The sequence below is a fragment of the Myxine glutinosa genome, chromosome 4 (genome assembly GCF_964187855.1).
Source record: "Myxine glutinosa chromosome 4, kmMyxGlut1.1, whole genome shotgun sequence".
In the NCBI taxonomy this organism is placed as follows: domain Eukaryota; kingdom Metazoa; phylum Chordata; class Myxini; order Myxiniformes; family Myxinidae; genus Myxine; species Myxine glutinosa.
In genome coordinates this window covers 132,447,611-132,468,504 of record NC_136264.1, presented here as the reverse complement: position 1 = coordinate 132,468,504, position 20,894 = coordinate 132,447,611, and the positions used below count along the sequence as shown (strand labels likewise).

The 20,894-nt window shown below is 46.4% G+C and overlaps 1 protein-coding gene across 3 annotated transcripts in view; it reads left to right on the top strand.

Annotated features, from left to right (window-relative positions):
• Positions 1 to 5,671, top strand: part of NAA25 (N-alpha-acetyltransferase 25, NatB auxiliary subunit) — a 73,296-nt gene extending 67,625 nt beyond the window's left edge. For all 3 annotated transcript variants that reach the window (XM_068113450.2, XM_068113452.2, XM_068113451.2), the window contains exons 21-24: positions 2,931 to 3,034; positions 3,419 to 3,535; positions 4,166 to 4,309; positions 4,425 to 5,671. In XM_068113450.2, the coding sequence (XP_067969551.2) occupies positions 2,931 to 3,034; positions 3,419 to 3,535; positions 4,166 to 4,309; positions 4,425 to 4,547 (488 nt within the window). In that variant the 3' untranslated portion in view covers positions 4,548 to 5,671. The remainder of the gene's footprint in view (positions 1 to 2,930; positions 3,035 to 3,418; positions 3,536 to 4,165; positions 4,310 to 4,424) is intronic.
• The last annotated feature ends 15,223 nt before the right edge of the window (positions 5,672 to 20,894 follow it).

Below are 20,894 nucleotides of genomic sequence, written 5' to 3'. Positions count from 1 at the left end.
GTAATAAAGATCATGGCTCGGGTTGGGGGAAGTACTTTGTTACTGAAGTACTTTGACTGAAGTTATGAAGTACTTTGTTCCTCTGTTGAGACCATATATTGGCCTGAAATAGGAAACGATATCATTGTGGAGTTAATTGTGGTGTTCAAAACGTGCTCTAGTAACAACTCTGGGGTCAATTTCAGTTTTATAACACATTTTATTAATCAATATCAGGTGGCAACACAATGTTTTATTTTCAAACAAATATTTACCACCACCACCGAAGGTAGACGAAGGTTGTGTCTTCAACCCTATTTGTCTGTCTGTTTGTGTCTGTCCTGTCTTGTTTGTTTGCTTGTTGAAGATGTTGGTGAAGATCCGGATCCGGATATTTAAAAATATTTTAGTGATTCTTCATCATTGAGAGATGGGGCCAAAAACTATATATAGCATGATATCTCAAAAAGTTGTGGACGGGTTATGACAAAACTAGGTGGATGAGTTGGTTTGGTGACGAGAACAAACCGATTATATTTTGGTTCAGGTCTCGATCCAGACCCGACCTATCAGTGGGATACAAAACATAAACTGTTCAGCCTGGCAGGGGTACTTATGTAGAGGATTTACCTTCCAGCACCCCCCCAGGAATGATCATTTGATCAAACTCAGACAGTTACAGGAGAATTTATTAAAGGTTGGGGTACATGTATATGGGAAAGCTGCCAGCTTCTCAATTAGGACACAGCAGGCCAGGGTTTATATACTGTACAGAACATTTAAAGGAGTCTCCTTTAAAGGAGACTTTAAAGATAAGAGGAAAGGCATAACAATTGTGGGGCTGTTTTGTAAGGGAAAAGCTATCTTCTTGTCCACACAGCTTTGACCAAGGTCGGAGCCTGAAAATTTCAACAACAGGCTATGTTATTAGAAGTCGAGGGGTCGGTGCTGCCCAGCTCTGTTCAGTTCCCAGAATGCTCAAGGGCTGCCTAGTAACAGAGCCAAATGTATGAAATCCCCGACACTTACTGTATGTGCTCTTCCGAGTGCTGTTGTAGTGATTTCTTTTTCTTCTCAATACGTGTCTCCGTTTGGAAAACTTTTCTTCTCCATTTTGAAAACCTAAATTGACAGCATAATGCGCAATTTTGAATTAAACTTGCTTCTGGCATGTTGGCACTGTGTCACGGTGAAGTCTGCTGTGCACCTATCAGCTCACACCAGGTAATGAAACTATATTAATTAATTTCCTGTACGCTCCGATTCATATCCGCCGATTCGGCAACATCCATGGAGTCCTGTATGTACTAAAACAACTTGGTTTCAAAAAAATTATATCAACAAAAAGCTCTGGATAATCGCATGAATTCAGTTGTCTTTCAACACTGGCATTGTGTATTTATTTAAATATCCACGATTTACCGGTATTTCACCCGAATTGCCAAAGTGAATAAGCACATTTTCTTTGCTCAATTGGCGACGTGATGCCATCAGTCAGGTTTTCAGAGACCAAAACATAATCTAATTGTGCAACAAAAGTCGTGATATTAGGCAATGTCTTTCATTCTCACTTCAAAACAAAATGATTTAACATGCCAAGCAGAGGTGGCTTTGATCATAGTTGTCAAGCATCAACTGGTCTTGCTCCCAAGAGAGTGGTTTTCTCAAACTGGAGTAATGAAGCCGCTGGTGGTAACATAGACAGATTTTATGGCTGTTGGGCTTTAACAGGTGGTCACTTTCAGGTGGCTATCAAAGGAAAATACGTTCATGCATATTTAGCAGGTGGTCAGAAATGAGAGGTGGTCGCTTATTCCTCATGCCAATGACTTTTTAAGCACCCCACTTGATGCTTAAGCCTTGCCTTTTAATTGTCTTTTCGTGTATTTTTAAGAGCTATTTGACCAAATGACCTTTTCAAAACGAATGAATCTTTCAAGATAAAGTTTCAACTATAAATCTCAATATTTATTCCCACGCTTAAAAAAACGGGCGGATATTGTAATCAGGTCTATTTGTCTGTCTGTTCATCACGCTATCCCCTTCTAAACGGTTGTGCAGAAATTCACCAAACCTCGTAGTTATGATCACCACGTCGCACGAAGGTGCAAGAGCAGTATCATTTTTGCCGCCGCCCCCTGGGGCCTTGGGGTGGGATCGAAAGGTCAAATACCAAAAATGCAATTGCGGGCACATTTTTAAGCATTTCTTATTTTAACTTTGTATATTCAATCAACATTGAGGGATGCATGAAATATGTAACGATTTTCTGGTTTGATTCCCAGTTCATGCCCCATGGGATGGGGCCTTCAGGTCACAGGGGTCAAAGCAGAAGATTGTTTTACCTCAATATTTGATCATTCCTGGTGGAACTTTTTGCCATCTTTCAACTTTCCTTTTGCTGATAAGCGTGGGGGTCTGCGATGGTGCGCCATCGACTTTGCTCGAGTTTAATATAAATTTTTAGAAACTTAATCTCTCGTTCAGGTTAGCATGACAAAATCTTTCATGACATTATCTTAATTTGCTCGAATATAATATTTCTTAAATTATCCAGGTCATTCTGACTTAATATGGAAAATCCTTCTGAAGACTGGTGGGCAATGATATATTTGATGTCCATTACTGAACTGTATTTATGTTTTGAAAGCTTTTTAAGGATTTGTGCTGTAGCACCAATGAGATGATGTGAATGTTTCAATCTTGTTTTTCTCCTTATTGATGAAAAGTCTCTTTTGACATTATAGTTTCTTTAGAAGGTGTGTTGGTCAATTCTGTTTTGTTGGAAGACATAACCATGATTGTCACTTGCGGAAACAGCACCTCATTCTTTTTCAAGTTAATCTTCAGCTATTCATCCACATGGCAAAGCGTTTCGAATAGTCTTCAATTTCACCTGCTCACTGTCATCTCACTATCACTTCTTCACTTCATATTTAAATCTCTTACAGACACGTGTCTGGCTTGTCGTGGTTCCCTTATCGATGAATCTCTTGGTCCTCATGACTTGCGACCTCAGCCTGGTCTTCTGCACCGACTTGCTTTTGCTGCTGAGGTGACAGGCAATAAATAAGTGAATCTTCAAGTATTCTTGGAGCTTTGTACTCTTTATATATTTATTTACGACTCACTTGTTTCCAAAGCTAGATGTCCGAGTTATCCGAGTCCGAGTTAATCATACGTCCATGTTTTGAAAATTCCCTTCACTTCTTTAGTTTTTGTTCTTGATGCAAAATATTCTCCTGGCTGAAATTCCTGTTTGAATCATTCATCCTTTCTTACTTCTTGCTTCTTCCTTATGATATACCTTTTGTTCGCCTTCTACTCACTCAAGTCTTTTTTACTCCTGCAACCCGACTTCCTTTCCTTCAAACCACTCGACATCCTTTCTTCTCCTGCGTTCTGCTACTCATACAACTCTTTACGCTACCCTCTCTAGACAACGTGCTTGGTGGTGGTGGTGGTGATGGGTCTGGCGGTTACAATGTTGCGCCCACAACGCTCGCTGCTCCAACGCCGAAGAAAGAAACGGAAAGACCCTCAGGTCCCTCAGTCGGTAAGCTCATCTCTCCACATTTTCTCGAGGACTGTGCCCATTGCCCTTGCATTGCAGTGAAAATTGTCGGCCCATTTATTGTTACCATCAGTAACACCTTGCCCGCAATGCTGCTATCTCAGGTTTAAATCCCATATCCTTTTAAAAAAAAAAAATTCTGAAAGTGAGACTCATGGAAGAGCGAGGCAATAGAGGGGAAGAGTCAATGAGCGAACAGGAAAAGAGGAAGGAGAGCAAAGGGGCAAAAACCCCGAACGAGGCTCACAATAGCACATGGCCGAACAAGGAGACAGGAATCCAGCAAAAAAGCACGCACCGAAGGACTTAACGAGGACGTCAACGAATTAACATCAGCAACGAACAAAAACTGTTTAGATAATCCCGTAAAAAGTGTACCTGTGCATGCATATACATGCATGTCTGTGCGCACATGTTTGTACTAGTATGCGTGCACATGTGTTTGTGCATGTGCATACGTTCAAACATCATTGAGTACATTTCTTGTGGCATTCCTCCTGACAAACCTTATTTAATTACACAAAGGCAGAAATGATGTCAATGCTATTTCCAATAAAAATGGTACACCTTATGGGAAATGATGCTCGTAAGATACCAGGTAATGTTCCTCAGGTGCCTGCACTAACAGGCTACCAGGAGTTTGTGGTGGCATTTGAGGCAGCGGTGAACAAGTTGCTCGGCATAGTCGGAGAACATGTCTTGGATCTGAGGAACGTCCATTATGCTCCATCTCCCCTTCTGGATCAGCATCAAGAGGTAAGTGGTTTTTAGGAGACAGAGAACAAAAGGAACGATTGCGATAAAAGTCTCATTACTTTTTTTATTCTTAGTTAACTGTCTGTGATGATTTTGGCATGACGTTTTGCTGTAGGAAGAACGAGCCAATCAGAAAGTAGTTTGGGAGAACGTTCGAAACAGCTATTCCCGCTCCCTGGAGGACATTGAAACCATCCTGAGGAAATGCCTTGATACGATCCAATCTCACAAGCTCTGAAGAAACCACATCCGTTTGTGTCATTTCCCTGTTCACGTTATCTTACTCTTCTCCATCATCTGTCTCTTTATTTTTCCCTCTTCAACCCTCGCCATTTGTTATTCCCCCTCATTTTTCCCCGTTTCCTTCTTCCCTGTCCTCCTCGCATACTACCTTTTCAGTCTCTCCATATTGGCGTTGCTTGGAATTCCATGCAAGATCCATAGATATTTTATTGCAGTATTTGAGATTTTATTTTATTCTCACTTGTAAATTGTTTACTATTCACAGGCTCTGTGATAAGGGTTAAACGTGCATTGTCACACCACGCATGCCTCATGGCGCAAGAGGAAAGCGATATGACGATTCAAGGAAGAGGAAGACTGGTCGAAAGTGTCAGCAGGGAATGGTGAGCGGGTAATAGAGGGATGATGAACTGTGAGCAAACAATGGGAAGAGAACAAACAACTTGTGGTTTACAATTGAGCCATCGCTGTCTCTCCCTTTAATCCAGATGAAAATGGATTCCTTTTAGCATTTGAGGAATATTTTCTCCACAATAAACTGAAGGATCGCTAATGAAACGGCAACTTTGGCACCACGTTTAATAATGAAATGGTTTCACTTTCACTTTGTGATATAAATTAATAAACCGCAGGTTTTAAATGTTCATTGAATACATCACATGAAGAATAACAATGGCGGGGCTTTTTCTGCTCTTCTCTTTTGCTGGAGGTAGATGGGGGGATGTGACGCGTTGCTTCAAAAGCTCGTATGTAGAATGCTCTCAGATGAAGTGTTGTATCATGGAGTCTTGACGTCCGCGGTGCTGTAAATGAATCGAGTGATTTTCGGGGGTGACGGTCCACGTTCGAACAGGGATCAGAAGGTCCTGGTTGCATCATGTCCATCCACGCTGGTTGTTTGTTGAAGCGATATGTGAGCATATTGCTCTGTTGATGATGAAAGCAAACTTTTTGAGCTAAATCAGCAACATTACATTATTGTTATTATCCTGGGCGTCTGGCTTGTTGTACAGATACGCATGTGAAAATTTGCCATTTGCGATGCCCAGTTGTTTAGTTCGCTTTTGAACATATTTAGATGACAGAAGGCATGGGATTAATAAAAACGGGATTTTCCTACTCAACTAGTTGCTTCTTTTTTCTCACGCTATGGGATTCCATGAACCAGCGAATTACAGTTGACTGACATCGCTGACTTTTCCAGTCATAGTTCTATCACACATCAATCTTTTCTCAATTTGCTAGTCAAGGTATGTCTGCAGCCTTGCCTTAAATGCCAGGTTGTAGTTATTACCTCCACCACTAAAGGTGGATGGTGGTTATGTTTTCACCCCTGTCTCTGTCTGTCTGTCTGTTTGTTTGTGAACAAGATGTCTCAAAAAGTTGTGGCCGGATTTGGACGAAATTTGGCAGAGAGGTAGTGTATGTGACAAGGACGAAAAGATTAGATTTTGGTGAAGATTCGGATCCGGCTACTATAATTTTTAAGTGATTCTCCACCATTGGGAGATCGGGCCAAAAACGATACATAGCAGGATATCTCAAAAAGTTGTGGACGGACTTGGACGAAACTTTGTGGACCAGTTGGGTGTCTTTTTTTTTCTTTTTTTTCTTTTTTTTTTGTATACAAGATCGAGGCTCGTGAAAGAGCGAACATTAATCACACAGAAAGACAAACCGACACATAAAACATATAACATCGGGAGCGGTAGACAAGATGGGGAGAGAGGGGGAAGGACACAAACACAACATTTGAGAGCAGGGACCGAGAGACATGGAGACATCGAGAGATCTGAGAGAGGGCGAGGGCTTTGGGGCGGGGGGGCATGGGAAGGGGGCGGTGGGAGAGGTATAAAACATATGGACACTGCCAGGACTTCCAGGAAAGAAGTTGGAATTTCAAACAAGGTGGATCTGGGGTGAATTAGCGGGGGTAGAAAAGATCAAGGTTTTGGATGGGGGAAGATAAGAGATGGTGGTGAACAGCTGTTTTAAAGACCTGGAGGGAGGAGTGGGATTGAAGGGAGTGAGGGAGTTTGTTCCAGAGGCGGGAGAAAAGAGGAATGAAAGAGTGAAGGTGAGCAGAGAGCCGAGATTTTGGCAGTTTAACCATCAGAGGGTTGCTGGCAGATCTTGTGCGACCTGTAGGAATATTTGGGGGACAGAGCACAGAGAGAGCTGGGGGTGCAAGGCCGGAGAGGAGTCGGTAGAAGACAGAAAAACCACCTACCTGCCTGCGGTGAGTGAGTGAAAGGCCCTCAGAGATAGCTTCATCGCGGGAGATTCCAATAATTCTGAAAGCTTTGGTTTCAACAGCGTGAAGCCGAGCTCGGTGTGAGGCAGGAGCACCGGCCCATAGGGGAGAACAGTATTCCATTGAGCTGCGGATGAAAGCCTTGTATGTGGTGAGGAGCTCAGGTGTGCCGAGGAAGGACTTCGCACGACGGAGGATGCCCAGTCGGCGACTGGCTTTGGAGGCCAGCTTGGAAATGTGGTTTTCCCAAGAAAGATCATGACAGATAGTGAGACCCAAAAGCTTGAGCGACAGAACTTCTTGGAGAGGATTGTTGAGAAAGTAGATGGGAGGGAAAGTAGAAGATCTGAATATGGATTCGGATATGAGAAATACTTCATTTTAAAGTGATTCTTCACCATTGAGTGATCAAGCTAAAACCAACATATTGTTGCGGATATGAGGACTGTATTTTTTTTATTGTGTGCTTTATTATTATTATTGTTTATTCTGTGCCTCCTGCCTCCGGAGTTGTGTAAAGATAAAAAGGGCGTCTCGGTAGTTATTCCATAAACACCACATTGCAGGACCCGATAAAACCCTTGTTCAGTAGCTTATATCTTATTATGTGTCTTAGGGTAAGGCTGTGTCTCCCATTAATTTAAATACTCCATTGCACCAAGTGAAATAAGAATAGGTCCCCTTTCATTTCATTTCAATGGCCAACTGCATTTTGGGCGGTTTTCTTCAACCACCATTGGCCACGAGGCAGGGTTGGGGAAGAAAGGCGTGTTTCCACCTCGTCATAGAGGGGAGGAGTGAGCCAGCCCCGAACAACCAACCGAGCACGAGGGGTTTGGTTTGAGAGGGCGGAGGAAGAGCGTTTGGGGGAGGTTCGCAAAGGTTGAGGGGCGGGGCCTATATAACCCGCCGCGGGGGCGTTCCCCAAGAATATGAGCTTTTACAGAGGAGAGACGAGTACAAAGGAAAGAGCTGGGTCGTCAGAGCAAGAGCGCGTAGAGAGGTCCATGACAAGAGCTGAGTTGGTCGTCAGGGGTGGTCAGTGGTTGCGTTGAGTGGTTGCGTTGGAGAAAGAGTGGTTGGACAAAGAAAGAGAGAGGAGAGAACCCGTCACGCCAGACCCCCCACCAGCGCGTCGGCTCCGACCGTGATCCGACCCGTGATCCCGCGCACACGACAGGATCGGTGGCATCAGCGGCCGTCGAGGTCCAGCCCGACGTCCCGTGCGGGACCAAGCTCCAGCCAGCTCCGTGCCGTCCTCCCCCTCCAGCCACACACCTTCTTCCAGCCAATCCACTCTGCAATTCCCCGTGTGAGTCGTCTTTGTTTGTTCTGTCCTGGGTAGGTAATTAAGCTTGTATAAGGAATTCACTGTGTCACCTGCGTCTCATGTCCCTGTACATAATCGTGACTGCTCCTTTTTGCTTGTGTGTGTAAATAGTAATAAATCCCGTTACTCTTCTGTACGTCTTCTTCCTCTTTGCATTCGGTCGCTTTAGAGTTTTCCAGATTGAGTAGCTGTGGCGCGATACGGCCAACGTTCAGGGTGAATCGGGTTTTAGTCGGGGAATAACTGTTCGGCCGCGGTTACACCACCGCTCGGTAAAAATAACATCTAATCCGCGGACCGTAACAATATAGCAGGATATCTCAAAAAGTTATGGACTGATTTGGACGAAACTTGGTGGAGAGGGTTGTGTGTGTGACGAGGAAGAATCGATTCAATTTTGGTGAAGATCCGGATCAGGCTAGTAGAATTTTTAAGTGATTCTTCACCATTGGGAGATGGGGCCAAAAACGATACAACAACATGCATTTTAAGGCCATTTTCCCTGCTAGAGTGGGGGTTAGCCTTGCGGTCCCCATGACAATCTTCTCCATTTTGCCCTATTTTCTGCATCTCTCCTTGTTAACCCCCTTGCCTGCATTTCTTCTTCCACCATCTTTAGCCAAGTCTTTCTCGGTCTTCCCCGTCCTCTACTTCCTTCTACATTCATTTCCATCACTCTTCTCAACCAGTCACTTTCATCATTCTGTTACGTGGTCCTCCCGGTGACTACCTGGTCTCGGTGACCCCCGGACCGTGAGAGGAACTCCGCCAGAAAGATATATTATTTATGCGCTTTCGTAACGCAATCAATATGAATTCCAATCAATAAGACACCCCACACCAAGGATCCGGAACAATCAATAATATTTTCCCCGAGCAATCAACCATCAACAATCAACAATCAATCACCAATATTATTAAGATGGCCATCTTATATATGTGTGTCCCCTTTCCCCACTCCCGACCCCTTGGGTACTCACGACCCCTTTGGTCTCTGTCCCTCACAATGTCTCTGGGCCCCTCCTGACCAAGATGATGGTCGGCTTCTCCGCACACGGGCAGTTGAACGAACCCCTGGCTGACGTGCTCCCAAACGTGCACGTCACGTACCGGGAACAACGGTTGCAGGGCGCACCTCCTTGCCAAGCAACGCGGGCAAAGCAACGCGCGGCTTGTCCAGCGCGCGAGGCCCAAGGTGCGACCCGTACGCGTCCTTGTAGACGGTGAGGCGAACTGTGTAGGACGCTGGGTTCCGTGCACGAACCCACGGCAACTTGATGTGTCAAGGGGTAATTCCTTTCGCCAGATGGGTTTCCCAACGCCGCGTCAGACGCTGCTCGATATCGATACCCTCGCCTCGGAGCTCGGCGAGGAAGAAGAAGAAGATCGTCTCTTCTCCAGGACCTCGTGTCTTTTTCCTTCCGTTTCCGGTCTCCTTTTTCCCAGAAGGGCTCCTGACCCTTTAATCACAACAACCTTTAATCGACTACACATTGATAAGCAAAGACCTGAATAGTAATTCACATGAATTCGTAACACTCCCCCCCTTCAAGAAAGAAAGTTTGAACCCAGCGAAAACTTTCTTTGCCGGCCAACTTGGATAAACAAACCAGATAACTCACACCCCCAAATCATCAGTTCCCCCCGGGCACCATTATCACTTAAAAATAAAGCAACAAAATTTCACCAAAACCCCTAGATTAATTCACTCTGGACCAAGCGTCAACCACTTCTAGTTTCTCTTGAATGACGGTTAAGAGGTGGTGACCAAAGCCCCAAAGTTAAACCTCTCGATAGCACTTTTTCGGGAGGCCCAGCTGAGTATTCCCTACATGGACGCCTTAAGGAATGTGGAGTTCACGGTTAGTCCGTGCAGGAAAGTTCAACACCTGGACGCCTTTAAGAACGTGGCGTTCACGGTTAGTCCGTGTAGGAGCCCCGGCTCGGCGGCTCCCCCGTATCTAGTGCTTCAACTTCTCCAGACTCCTAACAGTTACGGTGGGACCCCTTGTCCCAGCCGTTACTTGACTGGCGGTCTCCTTCTCGGCCAGTGCTCTGACATTCATTCTTTCGGGAGGTGCCGTAACTCTGGGAGCCTCCATAGTAATATCGGCTGCTGCCAACCCCAAAACTACCGCCAAGTTGTCCTCTTCTGTAGACCTCTTGACGTCTACGAAATGCCTTCCCTACTGTTATGGTCCGACCCTCCAAATCCTTACCATTCCAATTCTTCTCTGCCTCTCTGGCGTCTCTTGTGCTTGCAAACGTGACAAAGCCGAACCCTCTTGACCATTGCGTTTCCCTGTCTTTTACCACCCGCACTTCCACCAGCGGCCCATATCTGTTGAAGACAGAGGTCAGAACTTCTTCCTCTGTGTTGAAGTTCAGTCCCCCTACAAATAACTTGGAACTTTTGTCGCCATCCCGAGCGGGGGTGGTGTTATTTCCCCTGCGGGGCTCTTTACCCACCCTCGGGTTACCATAAATTTGCCCCCCGGCCAAATCATTCCCGATAATCACAGATACTCACTCCCTCTACAGGAAGCGTGGCTTGTAAACCGACGGTGACCGGTCCTGACACCAAATCGGATTCCAAATGGATGACATGAAGTGGGGCACTAACACAGCCACCGATCCCTTGTAACCGAACACTATCACCAGTTGCGGTACTCTTTGACAATGGCAAAATGCCTTCAAGCATTAAGGATTGATGGGCTCCTGTGGCCCTCAAAACCCTAACCGGTCTTGAGTTAGTCAAGTTTCCCTTGAGTGAGACCAACCCCTCATAAATAAATGGTTGGTAACTCTTCTGTGGGCGATTTCTTACGCTTGCCATCGCATTCGGAGTGGTAATAGTCGGACTCCGCTCTGGGTTTTCCCTTTTCATGAGGTAACAACTGGACATCAAGTGTCCAGGTTTCTTGCAAAAAGCGCAAGTAGGCCCGGAGGAAAAACTCGTGGTCTGCCTCGGGCCCCCCGAAAAATAAGTTTGTCTTGGGCCCGTAGCCCCCTGATTTCGAACAGTTCGGGTATCAGCGTTGTCCCCATAATCATCTCGAGGCCGCCGCCATGTATTGTCGTTCTCCGCACCTGCTGTTCCACACCTCCCCTGCGGAGATCTAGGCGAGGAGTTAGGTTCGTGGACCCCTATCCGGTGTGTTAAGGCATAATCATCTGCCATGGTGGCTGCGTCCCACAACTTTGGTACTTTCTTTTCCTGCAGGTACACTTTGATGTCCTCGTGGACACACTGTTGAAATTCCTCCACCAGGATCACGTCACGCAATGTTTCGAAGTCTTTCCCGACTCCTTTTGACTCACACCACCGATCAAACATGTTTTCTTTCACTCTGGCAAACTCCACATGGGTCTCACTCTCCCTCTTCCTGGCATTCCTGAATTTTTGCCGGTAAGCTTCCGGAACCAACTCGTAGGCTTTGAGGATGTGCTTCTTCAATACCTCATAATCTGCACATTGGTCCATTGGTAGCGCCGAATAAATCTCTTGAGCTTTCCCACCAGCACACTTTGCACTAGTATGGTCCAGGCCTCCTCCGGCCAGTTTAACTGTCGAGCCACTTTTTCAAAGTGTGGAAAAATTTTTGCGACTTCCTTTGCACTGAAGGGTGGAACCAGCCTCACATGTCTGCCCACATCCCAGGTGTTCTGGCTAGGTGTCGACCCCGTCAGCAAGGGTGGTACCTCTCCCCGTTCTCTCATTAAATCCAGCTCCTTGAATTTAATCTCTTGCTGAAGCGCCAGATCACGTTCCTTCAACTCCCTTTCGGCTTTTCTCTCCTCTGCTTCGAGTTCCCTGGCAGCTCTCCTCTCCTCTGCTTTTCTCCCTTCTAACCTTTCCTGGAGTTCTCGTTCCACTCTCCTTTCCTCTGCTTGTTTCTCTTCTCTCCTCTCTTCTGCTTTCCTTTCTTCTTCTGCTCTTTCCTTTTCTGCTTTCCTTTCTTCTTCTGCTAACCTTTCCTGGAGTTCTCGTTCCACTCTCCTTTCCTCTGCTTGTTTCTCTTCTCTACTCTCTTCTGCTTTCCTTTCTTCTTCTGCTCTTTCCTTTTCTGCTTTCCTTTCTTCTTCTGCTAACCTTTCCTGGAGTTCTCGTGCCACTCTCCTTTCCTCTGCTTGTTTCTCTTCTCTCCTCTCTTCTGCTTTCCTTTCTTCTTCTGCTCTTTCCTTTTCTGCTTTCCTTTCTTCTTCTGCTCTTTCCTTTTCTGCTTTCCTTTCTTCTTCTGCTCTTTCCTTTTCTGCTTTCCTTTCTTCTTCTTTTAACCTTTCCTGGAGTTCTCGTTCCACTCTCCTTTCCTCTGCTTGTTTCTCTTCTCTCCTCTCTTCTGCTTTCCTTTCCCCTTCTTTGATCCGTTCCTGGCTCCGTAATTGCAACTCCAGTTTCCGGAGCTCAACGTCTTCTGGTTCTTCGGGTAGCCACTCCCAGGCTAACTCGTCCCATGTTCCTAATCCCACCATAGACTGTATCACCGTGGTCTGCAACTCTGCCTTCCTCAAATTAGTTCGGACCTCCAAGTTAAAATGTTTGGCCAATTTCAAGAGGTCCGACTTTAGTAACGCTCGGAACTGTGCCTCACTCGGGGTTACCGCAAAGTTCTGTGCCACAAACGCCATGGTGCCTATCGTTAACACCTGTTAACCTTCACCCAAGACTTTACCCCCAATTTCACCAAACATTTACCAATTAATACTTAATTAATAAATTTTAATTAATAAAAATATTATTTTATTATTTTATACAATTTTAGATCCCGGACGTAGACCCAATTGCGAATCCGCAAATCGTAATTTGGACGAGCCCCCAATTCTGTTACGTGGTCCTCCCGGTGACTACCTGGTCTCGGTGACCCCCGGACCGTGAGAGGAACTCCGCCAGAAAGATATATTATTTATGCGCTTTCGTAACGCAATCAATATGAATTCCAATCAATAAGACACCCCACACCAAGGATCCGGAACAATCAATAATATTTTCCCCGAGCAATCAACCATCAACAACCATCAACAACCATCAACAATCAACAATCAATCACCAATATTATTAAGATGGCCATCTTATATATGTGTGTCCCCTTTCCCCACTCCCGACCCCTTGGGTACTCACGACCCCTTTGGTCTCTGTCCCTCACAATGTCTCTGGGCCCCTCCTGACCAAGATGATGGTCGGCTTCTCCGCACACGGGCGGTTGAACGAACCCCTCGCTGACGTGCTCCCAAACGTGCACGTCACGTACCGGGAACAACGGTTGCAGCGCGCACCTCCTTGCCAAGCAACGCGGGCAAAGCAACGCGCGGCTTGTCCAGCGCGCGAGGCCCAAGGTGCGACCCGTACGCGTCCTTGTAGACGGTGAGGCGAACTGTGTAGGACGCTCGGTTCCGTGCACGAACCCACGGCAACTTGATGTGTCAAGGGGGAATTCCTTTCGCCAGATGGGTTTCCCAACGCCGCGTCAGACGCTGCTCGATATCGATACCCTCGCCTCGGAGCTCGGCGAGGAAGAAGAAGAAGATCGTCCCTTCTCCAGGACCTCGTGTCTTTTTCCTTCCGTTTCCGGTCTCCTTTTTCCCAGAAGGGCTCCTGACCCTTTAATCACAACAACCTTTAATCGACTACACATTGATAAGCAAAGACCTGAATAGTAATTCACATGAATTCGTAACACTTCCTCAACACATGACCAAACCATCTCAACCTGTTCCTCTTCACAGCATCAATCACAGGCTCTATTCTCATCATCTTTCGCAATTCATCATTTGTCTTCCTCTCTCTCAACGATACTCCACACATCCACCGAACCATTCGCATTTCCACCCTTTCCAGCCTTCGTTGCTGCTCTACATTCATGACCCATGTCTCGCTCCCATAAATCATAACACTTCTCACACATGCAGCATACACCTTTCCCTTCAGCTTCAACGACACTCCCCTCCTCATCAGCACGCCACTCAGTTCCCGAAACTTCTTCCATGCACATCTCACTCTAGCAACCGTTGCCGAGTCTGATCCACCTTCTCCATTCAGCATATCTCCGAGGTAGCAAAATGTTTTCACACCAGCTTCACGCCGTCTCCAAGATCCAACTCAACATTTCCTCCATCTGCAGCTCCCTCTGTGCACACCTTAAATTTGAATGTAGCTGCCACACTGGTTAATGACCCTCTCAGACCGCTACATTTTTGATGAACCCACTCAGCGCACATTGTACATTGAATGGAGTTCACTCCGACACCCTTCCTGCACACAGCACATGGCCACTTCCCAGTTCTTTCCACCTCACCACATGCTTTACCACTTGCCATCACCTTCGTCTTTCCTATATTCACCTTCAGACCTTTTGTCTCCATACATTCCTTCCACTTGTTCATCTTTTCCTTCAGTCCATCCATACTTTCCGCAATCAACACCAGATCATCTGCATACAACAACTCCCACGGTAAACCCTCCTTTACGTTCTGCGCCAGCACCTCCATCACAGCTACAAATAGTAGTGGACTTAGTACCGACCCCTGATGCACTCCCACCTTCACCTCAAACTCACCACTGTTCCCGTCCTTCGTCCGTACAGCTGTGCGGCGTGCGCGCTGTTTTGTACATTGCCATCACTACTCTGATCAACCATTCCTCCACTTCTAACTTCCTCAATGCCCATGTCAATACCTCACGAGGAACCCTATCAAATGCTTTCTCCAGATCAACAAACCCAAGAAACAACTTCTTCCTCTTCTCCATGGACTTCTCCTGCAACTGCCTCACAATAAAGAGCGCATCTGTCGTTCCTCTTCCTGGCATAAATCCAAACTGCATTTCGTCGATCTTCACCTTCTTCCTTATCCTCCTCTCCAACACCCTTTCCAATACCTTCATTCCATGCTCCAATAACTTTATCGCTCGGTACGAGCCACACTCCAGAGGGTCACCTTTCCCCTTGTATAGAGGGACGAGGGTACTCAGTTCCCAATCCACTGGAATGCGGCCTTCTTTCACCACCAGATTACAGATCTCTGTCATTCTCTTCACACCCCAACTTCCTGCTGCCTTCAACATATCTCCCACAACTCTCGTCGGCCCTCCCGCTTTTCTACTCTTCATTGCTTTTATCGCTTCCTCAACTTCCTTCTCAGTTATCTTCTCTGCCAGTCCTAAAACTGGGTTACTCTCTATGTTGCCATCCCATTCATTCTCTGTATTCAACAGCATTTCCACATATCTCTTCCATCTTCCTTTAATTCCATCTGGGTCCACAACGATTTGTCCCACTTCATCCTTCAAGCAACTCACCCCCGTCACATCACACCTCTCTTTCGCTATCTGCTTTGCAATCCTGTATACTGCTCTCTGACCCTCTTCCGAATCCAAGCGTTCTCCGAACATTTTCCTGCTTGCCCTCCTGCGCCTTTGCTACCTCTTTCTTTGCAGCCTTCTTGGCTGCCTTATAACTTTCATGCTCTGCTTTTTCTGTTCCCGTACCCTTCGCCTTCTGCCACTCCTTGAACTTCTTCCTCTTCTCGTCAATCCTCTTTCCAACTTCATCATCCCACCACCATGTTTCCGAGTGCCTCGGTGGTCCTTTTGTTCATCCACATACCTCACCAACGGCTCCCAACAGACTATCTTTCATTGACATCCAACCACGTTCAAGCTCAACCACATCATCCTCTACCCTACTCAGCCTCTCTTTTAATGCCTCCCTTACTGTCACCTCTTTCAACCTCCACACCTTCATTCTTGGTTGGTACTTCACCTGCCGAGCTTTCCTCGCACCTTTCACCCTTATGTCGCAGACAACCAAGTGGTGCTGTGAAACAGCCTCCTCCCCCGGGATCACCTTTGTGTCCCGGAGGTGCCCACTATCACGCCTACGCACCATCAGGTAGTCAACGGTTGTCGTCGACCCACCTGACGTGTATGTAACAAGCTTATTATCCCCTTTCTAGAACTGAGTATTACAAATCAGCTCCATCAGCAAACTCCAAAATCCTTTCACCTTCCCCATTTCTCACACCATATCCGTAACCCCCATGAACTCCCTCAAAACCGTCCATACTCCTTCCCACATGTCCATTTAGGTCTCCTACCACAACAACTTCCTCATCTTTCACGTTTTCCATCAGCTTCTCTTTCGCACACCAGAACTTGTCCTTCTCTTCATCGCTCCGACCAACCTGCGGAGCATATCCCGAGATGACGTTCACCAAGAGTTTTCCAATCATCATTTTCACCATCATCAACCTATCACTCACTCTAGTCACACTCACCACACTGTCTACAAACTCCTCAGAAAACAGGACACCAACACCATACACGCCCTCCAGGCACCCTTGCCACACAAACTTGTATTTCTGTCCCTGCCTACCCTTCACCATTCTCACACCACTTCCCTTCCATCTCGTCTCTTGCACACAACATATGTCCACTCTTCTTCTGACCAATACTTCCACCACTTCTCCTAATCTCCCTGTCATTGTCCCTACATTCCATGTCCCAAACCTCAGAAACCGATCTCCACGTCGGGCATCAGACGTTTCGTCGTCATAAATGGAATGATTTCCACCCTTGCTTCGATCGGGTTCCCCACCTTGAGTTTTGACGAGAGGGAGTGGGGTCCCCCACGGGGTACTTCGGGCTGTACCCTGTCCATATGTAGTTGTAATTGTCATGGTTCTCTTTTTTGCGGCAATGTTTTTATGGCCGGATGCCCTTCCTCACGCCAACCCTCTTTGTCGCCTCTTACGACACGCAGGGATACGGTGTACCTATTCTAACCAGGGTACACACCGGGCCAAAAACGATACAAAGCAGAATATTTCAAAAAGTTGTGGGCGGATGATTTTGATTAAATGTTATTTTGTATTGTGATTTTCTGGTCTACTCTGGGATACAAAACGTAAACTGTTCACGTGGCGGTGGTATGCTCTCTACTGAGTGTCATTCTTGTTGTCACCTGCTTTGAGCCTGGATTGTGTAGAATGACATCTGTGACGCTGGAACATTCGTAAACCTCCATTTTTGTTGCACAGTCCAGTGAATTTTTTAATTTGCCTCCATCGAGTTAGAGCCATGGTCACTTACACAGGTCATTTGGGGTGCTGTAAGGGTTTTCCTGAGTCTCTCTGGGCTCTAAAAAATCAAAGTGAGTGGAGAATGTGGTGGAGAATTCAGATATGGTTAACATTGGAGAGAACAGCAATGTCAGGATTGACAAAGATGTGAAAATGCAAACCAAGTGGGTGGATGATTGGTGAATACTCTGGTATTTTCAGTGGCAATGTTTCGATGTGAATCATAGACAGTAAAAAAAAGATAAAAAGATGATCAATGTGGTGCCTGAGACTAATGTTAAATATTCCATGGACTGCAAGAAGAACAAACAAATCAGTGCTTGAAGAAATTAGATCAATATGTACGTTATAAGCACTGATGCTAAAGCAGAAACTGTCAGTTTGGACACATCATGCATGCAGACAATGAAAGTCTGGAGAAATAAACCATGATGGGTATGATTAAGGGAAGAAGAGGAAGAGAGAGGGAGACGTTGTGTATGCTGGATTGATGGAGGTAAAGGGTACAACCAAGATTTTGCTGCCAGAGCTTTGGTAAGCAGTGTGGGATAGGGATGTTTTCAGAAATCTGATCATCAATGTCACTAAAAGTTGGACACGACTTGACGGTACTAGATATGTAATATGTATGGGTTGCTTTCAGTCATCTCTCTTCTTTCTTTTTTTCTCGTAATAAGCCATCTATCTGCATGAAATTTATATCTGATGGTAAATTGATGCAATATGACATTTCTGGAGACATAAAAAGAGGAGATGGCAATTGTCTCGTGGAACAAGCACATGTTTGAAGGAAACCGAGAACATGAAGGTCCCTAATCATCTGACCTCAAGATATGAAAACTTGGATCGGCCTACGAATGATTGAGGACCACATTGGCCTGTGATGATGTTGGTAAACGACTCCTGCTGTCCACTGTGGTCCAATCGGACCTTAACCCATCTGGATGGGGTTGACGTTTCTGACGTCCACGCTGTTACTGTGTCAATATAATGTCCTCGCTTTCCTAAAGAGGGTGGTCTTGAGAGTGATACCTACCTTACAGGTGTATGTTTCTTTTTGTTGATATGTTATTATAAGTATGTATTTTTTGTACAAGATGGAGGCTCATGGAAGAGCAAGGTGATGGCGGGTACGAATTGACATTGAATTGAGGTAGTGGAGCAATCTTTGGACATCATAAACACGAGAATGCACAAATCAGCAAAAGGGGAGGAAACTGAAACTTGCAAGTAAAGATATTTTGGTTTTGGAGGTGGGGTAGAAAATATCATGGGTAGGGCTGGGAATAACAACATGGTGTACCACCAACTTGAAACCCTGGAGGGAAGAGTGAGATTGCTCAGCGTCTGTAAGGCAGTTCCACATATAGGAAATGTGAGGACCAAAGGAGTTCAGTGAGGTGTGCAGTCAGTCTGGATTTTGGAAATTTAACCAGGGGAGGATTACGGGAAGAACTCGTGGATGCTGAAGTTGCTGGGAAGGGTTCTCAAGGCTACAAGTCCATCTCCAGAGACCTTGATGTCCCTGTGTCCACCGTACGCAATGTTATCAAGAATTTTAAGGCCCATGGCACTGTAGCCAACCTCCCCGAACGTGGCCGCAAGAGAAAAACTTGATCGAAGATTGCAGCGAAGGATTGTTCGAATGGTGGAAAAAGCACCTCGATCAACTGACAAACAGATTCAAGCTGACCTTCAGACACAAGGTACGACAGTTTCAACTCGCACCCGTCGCCAACTCAATGAAAGGGGGTTCTATGGTTGGAGACCCAGGAGGACCCCACTGCTGAGAGAGAGACATAAGAAAGCCCAACTGGAGTTTGCCAAAACACACCTGAACAAGCCAAACTCCTTCTGGGAAAATGTCCTGTGGACAGATGAGACAAAATTAGAGCTTTTTGGTAAAGCACATCATCTCTATGTTTACAGAAAACAAAATGAAGCCTTCAAAGAAAATAACACCTTCCCTACAGTCAAACATGGAGGAGGTTCAGTGATGTTTTGGGGTTGCTGTGCTGTTTCTGGCACTGGATGCCTTGAATGTTTGCATGAAATCAGGAGATTACCAAGGCATTTTGGAGCGCAATGTTCAACCCAGTGTCAGAAAGCTGGGTCTCCGTCGAAGGTCATGGGTCTTGCAGCAGGATAATGACCCCAAACACACTTCAGAAAGCACCCAGGAATGGTTCAAGACAAAACGCCGGACTGTTCTGATGTGGCCAGAAATGAGTCCAGATCTAAATCCCATTGAACACCTGTGGGGAGATCTAAAAACAGCAGTTGGGAGAAGGCACCCTTCAAATCTGGGAGAACTGGAGCAGTTTGCATAATAAGAGTGGGCCAAACTGCCAGTAGAGAGGTGTAGGAAGCTCATTCATGGCTAGAGAAAGCGCTTCACTGCAGTTATTTTGTCCAAAGGCTGTGCTACCAAATGTTAAGCCGAGGATGTCAATAATTTTGTCAATGCCATTTCTTTTTATTTTCTAATTTAAAAGGATATATTAAGTTCTGAATCAAAAACAAAGGTTCTGCAATATTAACAGTGAAATAAAAAATTGTGGAGACAAAATACTTTTGTCAATTTCAACTTATTTTTAGAGAAAATTGTGAGTTATTACAAAAAAGTGCAAGGGTGCAAATATTTTTGGCCATGACTGTATCCTGCACCTCCCTTTACTTGGCTTTCCCTTCAAATCTCCCCATCCTTTCTCTCCCACATTCTTCTTTCCCTTCTTTCTCCGTCGAAATCTTTCCATTCTTTCTCTCTTCCATCCCCCCCCCCCCCCCCCCATCCTTTCTCTCTCACATCCTTCTTTCCCTTCAAATCTCCCCATCCTTTCTCTCTCACATCCTTCTTTCCCTTCTCCCTCCCTCCCTCCAAATCTTTCCATTCTTTCTCTCTCCCATCCTTCCCCACTCCCCCCCATACTTTCTCTCTCACATCCTTCTTTCCCTTCTCCCTCCCTCCAAATCTTTCCATTCTTTCTCTCTCCCATCCTTCTTCCCCCCCCCCCCCCCCCATCCTTTCTCACTCTCATCCTTCTTTCCCTTCAAATCTCCCCATCCTTTCTCTCACATCATTCTTTCCCTTCTCCCTCCCTCCAAATCTCCCCATTCCTCCCCCCTCCCAATCTCTCCCTCCCCTTCCCAATCTCTGCCTCCCTCCCCATCACAATCTCTCCCTCCCTCCCAATCTCTCCCTCCCCCCTCCAAATCTCTCCCTCCCCCTCCCAATCTCTCCCTCCCCCTCCCAATCTCTCCCTCCCTCCCCCTTCCCAATCTCTCCCTCCCTCGCCCTTCCCAATCTCTCCCTCCCTCCCCCTTCCCAGTCTCTCCCTCCCTCCCTCCCCCTTCCCAATCTCTCCCTCCCTCCCTCCCCCTTCCCAATCTCTCCCTCCCTCCCTCCCCCTTCCCAATCTCTCCCTCCCTCCCTCCCCCTTCCCAATCTCTCCCTCCCTCCCTCCCCCTTCCCAATCTCTCCCTCCCTCCCTCCCCCTTCCCAATCTCTCCCCCTTCCCAATCTCTCCCCCTTCCCAATCTCTCCCTCCCTCCCCCTTCCCAATCTCTCCCTCCCTCCCTCCCCCTTCCCAATCTCTCCCTCCCCCATCCCAATCTCTCCCTCCCTCCCCCTTCCCAATCTCTCCCTCCCTCCCTTCCCCTTCCCAATCTCTCCCTCCCTCCCT